The sequence below is a fragment of the Pezoporus flaviventris genome, unplaced genomic scaffold (genome assembly GCF_033815535.1).
Source record: "Pezoporus flaviventris isolate CSIRO_AGI_PZ_B2104156 unplaced genomic scaffold, CSIRO_AGI_Pfla_v1 ptg000001l, whole genome shotgun sequence".
Taxonomy (NCBI): Eukaryota; Metazoa; Chordata; class Aves; order Psittaciformes; family Psittacidae; genus Pezoporus; species Pezoporus flaviventris.
Genome location: NW_026892549.1, coordinates 58,440,045 through 58,450,798, shown reverse-complemented (window position 1 = coordinate 58,450,798; position 10,754 = coordinate 58,440,045). Strand labels below are relative to the sequence as shown.

Genomic DNA, 10,754 nt, shown 5'->3' with positions numbered 1-10,754 from the left:
CGCGGAAAACCACCTTAACGCGGAGGCAGGAAGCCGCGGGGCCGGCAGGCACCAATCAGGCCGGCCCGGGGAAGGCGGGCGGTGGCGGGAGGGGGGGGACCGGAGGGAGGGCGGGCCCAGCTGAGCCGGCGGCGCTGGGGGCAGATGGCGGAGGGCGGGGATCCGCCCGCTGCCTCAGGCGGGCAGGCAGGTAACGTGGGGAATAGGGGCTCCTCCCGGGGGATGGGACCCCCAGCTCGTCGCCCCGGGGAAGGGCTCAGCCTGTCTTCCCCCCCCTCCCCGGTCTCTCTCCAGCGCAGGTCGTAACCTGAAGGAGTGGCTGCGGGAGCAGTTCTGCGACCACCCCATCGAGCACTGCGAGGACACGCGGCTGCACGATGCGGCCTACGTGGGGGACCTGCCCACCCTCAAGAGCTTGCTGCAGGAGGAGAGCTTCCAAAGGTGAGGGAGGTGTCCTGCGCATAGAAACACATGGGCTGGGCTGGAAGGGACCTTAAAGCTCATCCAGCTCCAACCTCTGCCACGGGCAGGGACACCTTCCACTAGAGCAGGGTGCTCCAACCTGGCTTTGAAAACTGCCAGGGATGGGTGTTAGGATGGGAGTGTGCGTTGCTTGCCCCCCACAGTCATCCCTCTGTGGTCTCCAAGGAGGTAAATCTTGAGCTGCTTTGTGAGTGTGCATGTCCTCTGATTCCTTTCAGATCAGAGGAATGTCATACCATGAGAAATGGGGGCTTGTGTATGATGGAAGAAACATGCAAAAGGGATTAAAACCGAATATAAAACCGAAACACCCAATGTTATAAAATCTGCCCAATGCCAAGTCTGCAACCATGGGGATAGTTAATGAATTTTCCTGCACCACAGAGAAAAAAAGCTGGTTTGAGTGCAGAATGTCTCCCAGCCTCAAAAAAAGTGGCCTTTCAGCAGAAGTGAGAATGAGGCAGCCCCGCTTTTCTGCCCCTGGGCAGATGGGGTGTTTAATACCACAGACTGGGTTGGGTTGAGGGGGAGTTTAAAACTCATCCAGCCCCCTGCCACAGGCAGGGACACCTTCCACTGTCTTGCTCCAAGCCCCTGTGTCCAACCTGGCCTTCAACACTGCCAGGGATGGGGCAGCCACAGCTTCTCTGGGCACCCTGTGCCGGCGCCTCAGCACCCTCATAGGAAAGAATTTGTGCCTAAGAGCTCACCTCAGTCTCCCGTCTGGCAGGTTAAAGCCATTCCCCTTGTCCTGTCCCTACAGGCCCTTGTCCAAAGCCTCTCCAGGTTTCTTGCCAGCCCAGATTTCCTGTGGACCCCTGATTTGAGATTTTTGCCTTATTTTGTCCCATATCACATAAAAACCCTGTGGCAGCAGGGACAGGTTGACGTTCCTTGCAGGAAAAGCAATATTGGGTGGGAGGAGGAGGGCTGGAGGCTGCAGCACCATCACACAGCTGATGGAGTGAGCGGAGAAGTGGCTTCTTTGAGGGTATGTGTGGGGTGGTCATCCCCACACCTCCAAAGTTAAAGGGGAGCACTTTTATCATAAGACTTGAAAGATGAGGCGTTGACATGGTTAAAAAAGCCCCAGCTGTGGGATTGCTCTCCTGGCAAACTCTGTAAGCACACTGTACAGAAACTGCTTTGTTCTGTACCCGTTACGTGGGCTCATGGAGTGAGCCAGAAGAGCACATCCACTGCTGTGCTGGCTAAAGAGCATTTTCACCAGCCTATATTGGCCTTAAAGAAATCCCTTCCTTTCTGTTCAAAGGGTACTGGCAGTGATTTGCAGAGAATTTTGGAGTGAGGGCTAGATGCTTATGAGACTTTTAGGGCTAACCTGAGATCTGCATGATCATAAAGGCTAATGCAGGTTATTTCAGAGTGATCTAAGCAGCTGCCAGCCAGATCCATCTCTTCCAATAACTTGGAAAAGGCTCTTATGCCAATACACCCACCCAGAGAGGATGCTAATGGCCTCCTGTTCAGACGGGGATTGCTGCACCTCTCCACTTTGCTGCTTGCTGGCAGGGCTAGGTTTCCCTGGATTTGTGTTTGTCATGCCGTGGTGCCTGGCTGCGTGTGGATGTTGCTGGCAGTGTGACATGTATGTATGCCTGCATTTCCATGCGCTGTTTCTTTCCTTCCTATATCCTCTTGCTGTTTCCCTGCTGCTTTAATGACTTTGTGTCCCCTTTGGAGCAGCTTGAATTAAATGGTTATGATCCCCAGCTTGGTTGCTGCTGATATGGGACATTTCCCTGTAAAAAGGGACTATCTTACTTGTTTATTGATAATTTTCCCTGTGTTTTGATGCAGGGTTTGCCCTCACTGTGCATATGTGCAGCTGAGCTGCCATAAATCCTGTCTCCCAGGCACTATGGTGTAGCCTTCTGTTATCAGCAGGAGCTTTTCAGGACTGCTCTGAAGTGCCCAAAATGGGCAGGAAAAGCTTCATGGGAGCAGTTTGGGTTCTCCCAGATCCTCCTTGGGGGCTGGAGGAGGTGGGGTGCTGGTAGGCAGCAGGAGGCCTCCTCTGATGGAATGCTGTCCCCCTCCAATGCAGCCGGATCAACGAGAAGTCGGTGTGGTGTTGTGGCTGGCTGCCCTGCACGCCCCTGCGCATCGCTGCCACTGCCGGCCATGGGCCCTGCGTGGACTTCCTCCTTCGCAAAGGGGCTGAGATCGACCTGGTGGATGTGAAGGGGCAGACAGCCCTCTACGTGGCTGTGGTCAACGGGCACCTTGAGTGTGCCAAGATCCTCCTGGAAGCTGGGGCTGACCCCAATGGCAGCAGACACCACCGCAGCACCCCTGTCTACCACGCGGCACGTGTGGGCCGGGCAGACATCCTTCAGGAGCTGATCAGGTGAGAGCTCAGGTACATGCTGGAGGTGGGTGACTCTACCTCCCTCCTCTTTCGTTGGGAACTTTTCCCCCCATGGGGCTCATCCATTCCCTCCTTGCATGCCCAGTGTCTCCGCAGGCCTAGTGAAGCTCACTAAGTGACAGACAGGGTGAGAGGATGGAGAGGTACCCAAAAGGACATCCTTGTATTCCCCATTGATTGGCCCTGGCAACAGGTCTGTGCCCTGCTCTGTGGCTCCCACGTCTGTTCTCCTAGGACGAAGCCCAAGAGAGGAATTTCTGTTTCTGAGCCCACCATCCACTATTCAGTCAGATCCAAACTGTTCAAAGTATCTTCCTCCCAACTCATATCTTGACTGCCAGCTCCATGTCATGGCTGAATTTATGAGTGAGGTGGATCTCCCAGTGAACAAAAAGTGTTTGGAAACAAATCTCTCTTTTGCTTAGCTCTGCTGCTCTGACCATTTTCAGCCCTTAGGAGGTGTTTGTCACTGGCACTAGCTATTGCTGCCTGCGTGGTGTTTGCCCATCATTATGATGCCCTCTGTGGCATCTGATTCAGTCTCCCCTTGCTAGACATCTGATGCACAGCTTCATTGATGGGATGGCACCTCTGAGGCAGAGAGGGATGGCCATCACTATAAGGTGATGAACAGTAACCTTAGATTTGGGTGGTGAGTGACTGGTGACCATCCATCCCTCAGGAAACTTTCTCTGTAGCACCAGCAGTGCTCAAGATGTAGCAGCAGGCTGTGTGAACTTGACTTTTCTTCCTCTGTGGTGTGCTGTGATACTTCCTTTCTTCTAAATTGGAAGTTTTTTGTATAAGGGACTAAATGGGCTGTTGACACCAAATACTAAGGGAGCATCAGGGGAAAATACAGGTTGTAGAAAGAAATAACAGAAGAAAGAGTGTTTGGATTCCCACAGAAATGCTGTCCAAGAAACCCCTTCAGTGACCACAGAGGCTAGAAAATAGCAACCAAAAGGGTTTGAATAGCAACATTTCAAATTACTTGGGGATTTTCTCCTCTCCTTTTTGCTTGTGGGGAAGTTAATTTTCCTACAAGTGCAGCTTTAAGGAAGCTGCAAGTAGAAAGAAGGGGAGATGGTCCCCCCTCCTCTTTCCTTTCTCAAGCTGAGAGAAGGATGTCCCCATTGCCATGTGCTTGTCAGTACAGGCTTCAGCTCCCATGCTGCATTCCCAAGAATCTGCCCTGAGATATCTGCTAAGGCAGAGTGAAATGTAGCAAATGGTGTTTCAGCAGCACAAGGGAGAGCTGATGCATTGATTTATGTGTCTACTCCTAGGGATACCTTGCCAGCAATATTAAAAGCAAGAGTTTGGAACACTTTCAGGCTTAAAAATGAACTGGAGTTTGTCCAATGTGTTTTTATTAGACAATGTCTCTCCCAAAGCTGCTAAGCTAATACCAAATTGTCAGATTGCCCACAATTTCAAATATCTTGGAGGATGGATTTCACAGATCTCTTCAGATTTGCTTACTTTCAAATGCAGTCTGTTGTTGCAGAGCTCACTTGGAGAATTGTAAGATGTTGCTCTCAAAGGCTTTGGCAGAGGGGATGCAATGAGGAAGACACTTTTACTGGGATAGAAGGAAGTATTTCAGCATATTCAACTCCAGAAACCCTCCTAAGTCCTAAAGAGAAAGCCCAACCCAGCCAGGCTTGCTGCAAGTGTCTAAACATCACCTAGTTCATCTCTTTGTTAATCATATGGTAGCACAATCAGGATTCCTGGATACTCCTATAATTGCTGAACCAGCTACCCAAGCAAGAGGTGAAACTGTATCCATGAATAGTAAATACACTCGTAGCTGTGGGATGGTGATCTGCTTTTTAACATGGCTGGTGGAAGTATTTATGGTTAGATTGCCAAGGTATAGAGATTACCTTTTTAACAGCTTGTGATGTGATCATGCCGTGAGGTTGGACTGTTGCACTGTACTTGCAGTATGATTGAGGGCTGACCTCATTATGAAGGATTAAGGGTGAGAGGGCCCTTTTGCCACACTAAAACAGTGAAAAAGAGACCTGACAGATGGCCCTGCTGCCTCAGGTGCATGTTGAGCTTTGTATTTTGCTTTGGCTTGAGGGTTTCCACTGGGAATTTTGATGACAATAGTGGGAAAAAAAACTCAAAGGGATATCTGCTATCTGGTCAGGATCATGGCCATAGGAAGCAGTGGCCCTACCAGTCTCCTGAGATCTCAGCCAAGATGTTCATGCTTGGGAGATCTTGCTTGTTGGGGTGAAAATGCACTGCATGTCCTTTGCAGCTCTTAGACAAGTTTCCTTAGGCATTGTTCTGAGTGTGCTTCATTTAAATGAGACTGTTCCCATCCTCGGAATTGAAGCATTTGGTTAAGTGTTTGCTGGATGGGGACCAGCCCCTCCTTAGGCTGTGCTTGCCTTGAGTCAGGATTTGTGCCCAGGTGGTTTCCTTATTTGCTTTATTAACTGCAGAAAGGACTATAATGCTACCTAGGAAGACAGAAAAGTCTAGTTTTGGGTGGGGGACTGGTGAGTGAAGGAGGTTTTTATCCCTCTGTGGGGAGAAGGGACAGGGCTTTGCCTGATCTTGGTGCTGCAATTAAAACCAGCTACTCCTGAGAGGATTGTGTGTCTTCCACCTCCTTCCCATCCAAGCTGCATATGAAGTAGGTGGACATAGTGTCCCCATTGCTTGGGTGTTACCCAGCCTGGGGAAAAGAAATGCTTATTTCTGCTGTCTCTTCTTTCTGCAGCATTGCCATTTTCCAAATTGCTTTGCCAGAGAGCAGCACTTGGCCTTTTTTGCTCCCATTTATTTGGCCGCATTCTTCACTTCCTACAAAAAACAAAATGAAAAGAACCAAAGCCATTAAGCCCTCTTTTCTGCTTGTTCACAACTTGGTGCCATCTGTACTTACTGAAAAGAAGTATGCTATGGGCACTGCTTCTGTTTCGTGATGATACTCATGGCCATTGAGCGGGGCTTTATCCTGCTCACATGGCATTTTGCAAGCCCAAGCCCATGGCAAAGACACAGGATGTGAGTTTCTCTGTGGGGTAGGACATGGCAAAAAGCTTGGGAGGTTTGGTGCTGCAGCTCCTGGGGGTCCCCCCTGCAACTCCTGGAGTGAGCTGTAATCTCTTGTGTGGTATCCAGTACAATGTATAGCCTGTGAATGGAGCTGTGCAGGATGGATGCAGACAGGGGAGGGCCTGATGCCATTATTTTGTTTTCTTCCAGTTTTCTGAGCTGAATACTAGGGAAAAGGCCTCTTTTTGACTCCCTGAAGGGATTTCTGATGGTATTCCAAATGCCCTAGTTCCTTTGGGAGCGGGATTGTGACATACATGTGTTGCTGTTGAGCACAGATTTCTGTTTCCATTTCCGTGCTATTTGTGACAGTCAGATCGATTGTCTGTATTGCTTTTTGGCCTGTTTTAGCCTGGTGGGGAAATTATTTCACTCCATCTCTTCAACTGGGTAATTTGGAAGCATCCTTGCTCCCCAGCCAGCTCACTAGCATCCAGCATTACGTGGTGCTGGCTTAGGGCTGAGCCATCCCTTGTGCCAAGGCTGTGTTTGGCCAGTCCTTCAGGAGGGCAGGGAAAGATGTTCACAGCTGCTCCTCCTCCCTCTGAAGCCTCGGCTGTTATGGGCAGAGAAACAGCTTTGCTTCTTGAAGATCAGACCATGCTGGATACAGCATCACCACTCAGAAGCCCCACCAGGCCCATCTGAGGGTAGGTATGGATGGTACTTGGGTGGTGGGCTCCAGAGGTACCAAAGACAGGCAGGGTGCTCACTCTTTGGCCTCACCTTTTGCCATTTTGGGCTGCAGTTGTGGTGCTGTTGGCCTTGTTTCCAAACCTCTGCTCTCTTCTTTTCCAACCAGGTATGGTGCAGATGTGGATGTGAATCACCACCTCCCTTCACACGGCCCCAGCCTGTCCCTGCGGCCCCTCACCACACTGGTGGTCTGCCCACTCTACATCAGTGCTGCCTACCACAACCTCCAGTGCTTCCGGCTGCTGCTCCAGGCTGGAGCCAACCCAGATTTTAACTGCTGTGGGCCCATCAACATCCAAGGCTTCTCCCGGGGCTCCCCAGTGTGTGTGATGGACGCTGTCCTGCGGCATGGCTGTGAAGCGGCGTTCGTCCACCTTTTGATTGACTTTGGAGCCAATCTGGACCTGGTGAAAGTGGAGGCCTTGGGAGTCGAATCCACAGGAAGGGTTAAAGTCAACCCTGAGGCTCTGCGGGTGTTTAAAGAAGCAAGGGGTAAGTAGCTTTGATTTACTGAAGTCTGGATCTGTCTCGCTCTGGATTCAGGAGAGTTCTTTGGAGAGTTTATTTGGGAGTTAGGAGCTGTTCAGGTGGTAGCATCCTCTTTTGGGTCTGTTCGGCAAAAAGGTGGTGTAAACAGATTATACCTAACTTAAAAGATAACTGGACTTTAACAAGCTGTTAAGCAAAGTGTGGATGGCTTCACCACCTCTGGTACAGCTCCCCTAGAGCTGTTGCTGGCCAGGCAGGCATCAAGCAGGACAGGACTATGGGGCTGGCCTCTGTGGCTCCCTGGCATGGATCCTTGTTGTTGCTGAGCTGATGCTCTCCCAGCATTGATGACTCAACCCAGTGGCTTCCCCATGAGCCTCCAGCCAGCTGGTTTTCTCCTGTTGCATTTGGTACATTCATGTGGTGGTTTCCTCCCTCTTGAGTCCTTCAGCTACCAACAGTGCCTCTTGCAGCAGTTTGTAACTTTATCTTTCTCCCAGCTCCTTTTTCCATTGCCTAACCATGTCCTCAGCAAGGTTTAGGCAGCATGGACCTGTCAGAGCTGGGCTTTGGATCTGTAGACCACAGGCAGGTTATGGCATATCCAACAACATCCAGTTCTCCGAAGCCATGCAGATGTACCCTCACTGTTCTTGGATAACCCTGTGCTCTGCATGGGGAGGGACCCAAGAGGTGTATCTGGACAGGCTGCTTGCGCAGTGAAGCCACAAATGGTGGTAGCAAGTGGCAGGATGGTGGTGGAAAAAGGTGTGAAAAAGCTGGGGTTTGGAATTTCACATCCTCTGGGAAGCAAATGGGTTACAAAAGAAGTAAACCAGAGTCTCAGACCTGATCATGCCTAAGTTTACCTGCTGTTTCTTTCTTCTTATGACAAAAGCAACACCAGTAGAGTGTGCGTCCTTGTTCCAGCAAGGGCAGCACCTCATAAAACTACCAGGCTCAGCTGGTGAAGGCCAGGACTTTGCACCAGCTTGGAAGTGGAGTTTCCCTCCTGAACTCAGCAGGAATTTTCCAAGGGATTCAGGCTGTGGGATACAACCCCCAGCTCCAAGTTATTCAGCTTTGCACGTGCCTGGTTTTTCAGATTGCTTGGACTTTTGCTGGGAAGAGGCACACATGAGCTGCAGCACATGGTTTCCATTAAGCCTGGGTTTAGGAGGCAAATGGGACTCCTCAGGTAGAGCATGCAGGATAATGTAGTGGTGCCTTGGAGGTCCTGAATCAACATGGACACCACCAATGTGGATGTCTCTGTGCTGGAAGAGCTCTCTGTGAACTGAAAAGAAGCCATCAAAAGAATGTTGGTGGAAGGCCTAAGCTGGCCATCAATGCTGTTGTTTCCCAAGGGGGTGATTTAGAGCAGAAATAAAGTCCATGTCATCTTAAAACAATCTGAATAGCATAAAGCCTCCCACAGCCTCCCTTGGTGTGGATTTGGCAGTGATCTCTTGAACCCTCTCGTGCAGGGACTGGCTCCATGGTCGCAACCCCGTGCAGCCTTCAGCATGCCCTTCCACACTGCGTGTGTGGGGGCTCATTGCTCCATGGCTTTGGCCTCCTCATGGGGGGAATCTGTGCATGCTCTGCTCACAGCACTACCTTCATGTTGCTGTGTAGTATGGAAGGGGTAAATGACTCCTCAGCTGTCAGCCAGAGCTCAGCAGAGTTTACACACTGTTAGCCCTTTCTCTGAGCCTCAATAGTTGTTCTCTTTCTTCCTTGCAGGCTGTACCCGGAGCCTCTTGTCTCTCTGCCGCATAGCTGTACGAAGAATACTTGGCAAATCCCGGCTGGATCTGATCCATAGCCTTCCAGTCCCAGACCCCATTAAACAATTTCTACTTCATGAACACAGTTAAAGGGCAACTGGCTGCTTTCTGGGACAGTTTGATTCAGTAAATGAGTGCGCTGATAAAGCCAGATGCCAATCCTAACCCTTCCCTCACAGTGAAACACTGTGGTGCTCATGGAGTGCACATAATTCCCTGCCCCTGTGATTTTCCCCTCAACATTTAGGGTGCAGTGATTTTGTGTGTCTGTTCTTAAGCTACTGATTATCTCACTGGTGATCTCTTGTTTGCAACTGGTTGGGCACTAAGGCCGGTAAGCGTCTGTGGCTGTTACATGAGCAAATACAATACATCCTATAGCGGTTAGCATATGTCTGTTTGTTATGACTCTACCTCTGTTCTTGATCTCTGTTACACACACCTTGTGTCTCAGCATGGGGAAGTGTCTTTCCTCTTCCTATAGTGTACAGGGGAGTTTCTCCTCACCATAGTGAAGGTTTTATAAGAGCACTGTTCTCTTTCTGCCATCAGTACGTGACCTTTCATCTTCTGTATGAAGTTTGTAGTTGCTGCTGTAAAACCTGGTGTATTTTCTTCTGTCCTCATGGTGTGAAGCCCATCGTTTCCTGTCCAGTGCTGGGTGTTACTTGGAAAATTGTATCTGCGTGCTGCAAGGTGGCTCTGCTGCAAGGTGGCTCTGCTGCAAGGTGGCTCTGCTGCAAGGTGGCTCTGCTGCAAGGTGGCTCTCTTCGTGTAGAGGCTTCATCACACAAATGGGAGAGTAGCAGAATATGTAATCCTATCCTGTCTGAGTCACTTCTACAGAGCACCAGAGCTGCTGTGGCAGCTTGGCTCTCCCTCCAGCACTGTAATGGATAAGGCAGGGGTTGGCTGGTCTCAGCCTGGGACTGTGTCAAGTCTTGTGACTGCTGCCATATCACAAATGATCAGACGTGAAGAGAAGAGGAAAAGATAGTTTCACCTCTGGGAACTCATAGCTCCACAGCCTGATGTGGGGATGTGATTCCTGCTGCAGTGATGGTGGGGCAAAGACTATGACAGCATGTGAACCTGGGAGATTGCTAGACTGCTTTTTGGAAGAACAATGCCTAAACTCATCTTCTGCTCCCTGTAAAATGGGTTTGAATATTTGAGATTGACCAAGAGCAGCAGTGGAGGGAGGAGGTGCTGAATTAAATGGTTCTATTGCTGTTCTGGATTGTAGTTGATGCAATACCCGTGAATGTATCTGTGTTATTAGGAAGAAAAAGACACCAAAATGATCACTAGACTGCCTGCTTGCAATACTGCTGTGGTGATGTTACTGAAGCCCCAGTAAAGTAGCTGGTAATGCACATCACATAGAAATAGAAGAGCCTGCTTACTTTTTACTGTATACCTACCTATACCTGACTCCTACCATGTCAGTAGGACCAGAGAAAACCTTCCGAGATCCACTTCACAGGTTTTTCTGTTTTGATACTGCTCCTACCAGCATTATGGAAAAGGGAAAAGACTTTTTGTCTTTTCTTGAAGAGTTAGGAGTTTATGTGCTTCTAAATGCAGCCTTGCACCCAGCAGCCTGGGCTTCTTTGATTTCTGTTGCTGTTTGCCTTCATGTCACAAGTTCACAGGATAGGCTCACTCTTCAGTGACTTGATAACCTTTTGTAGGGATCTCAGGGTCATCCAGTTCCTTGTATAAGAGACATTGTCAAAATAGCAAATTTAGAAGGACAGAAATGATGGTACCTCAGGATCTGGGGTAAATGCTCAGGTGATAATTGGTGTTTGCTTTTA

The 10,754-nt window shown here is 49.7% G+C and overlaps 1 protein-coding gene across 1 annotated transcript; it reads left to right on the top strand.

Annotated features, from left to right (window-relative positions):
- Positions 1 to 96: 96 nt before the first annotated feature.
- On the top strand, positions 97 to 9,326 carry ASB1 (ankyrin repeat and SOCS box containing 1). The gene is made up of 5 exons (XM_061459661.1): positions 97 to 190; positions 300 to 441; positions 2,552 to 2,854; positions 6,762 to 7,147; positions 8,891 to 9,326. Exons 1-5 carry the CDS (start codon positions 145 to 147, stop codon positions 9,022 to 9,024), a joined length of 1,011 nt encoding a protein of 336 aa, XP_061315645.1. The 5' UTR covers positions 97 to 144; the 3' UTR covers positions 9,025 to 9,326.
- The last annotated feature ends 1,428 nt before the right edge of the window (positions 9,327 to 10,754 follow it).

Excerpts from the sequence above, each read along its gene's own strand:
- ASB1 (XM_061459661.1), top strand. The coding sequence starts at position 145 with ATGGCGGAGGGCGGGGATCCGCCCGCTGCCTCAGGCGGGCAGGCAG. Across the intron at positions 191-299 it reads TGCCTCAGGCGGGCAGGCAG|GTCGTAACCTGAAGGAGTGG; the intron begins GTAACGTGGGGA and ends TCTCCAGCGCAG. Across the intron at positions 7,148-8,890 it reads GGTGTTTAAAGAAGCAAGGG|GCTGTACCCGGAGCCTCTTG; the intron begins GTAAGTAGCTTT and ends TCTTCCTTGCAG.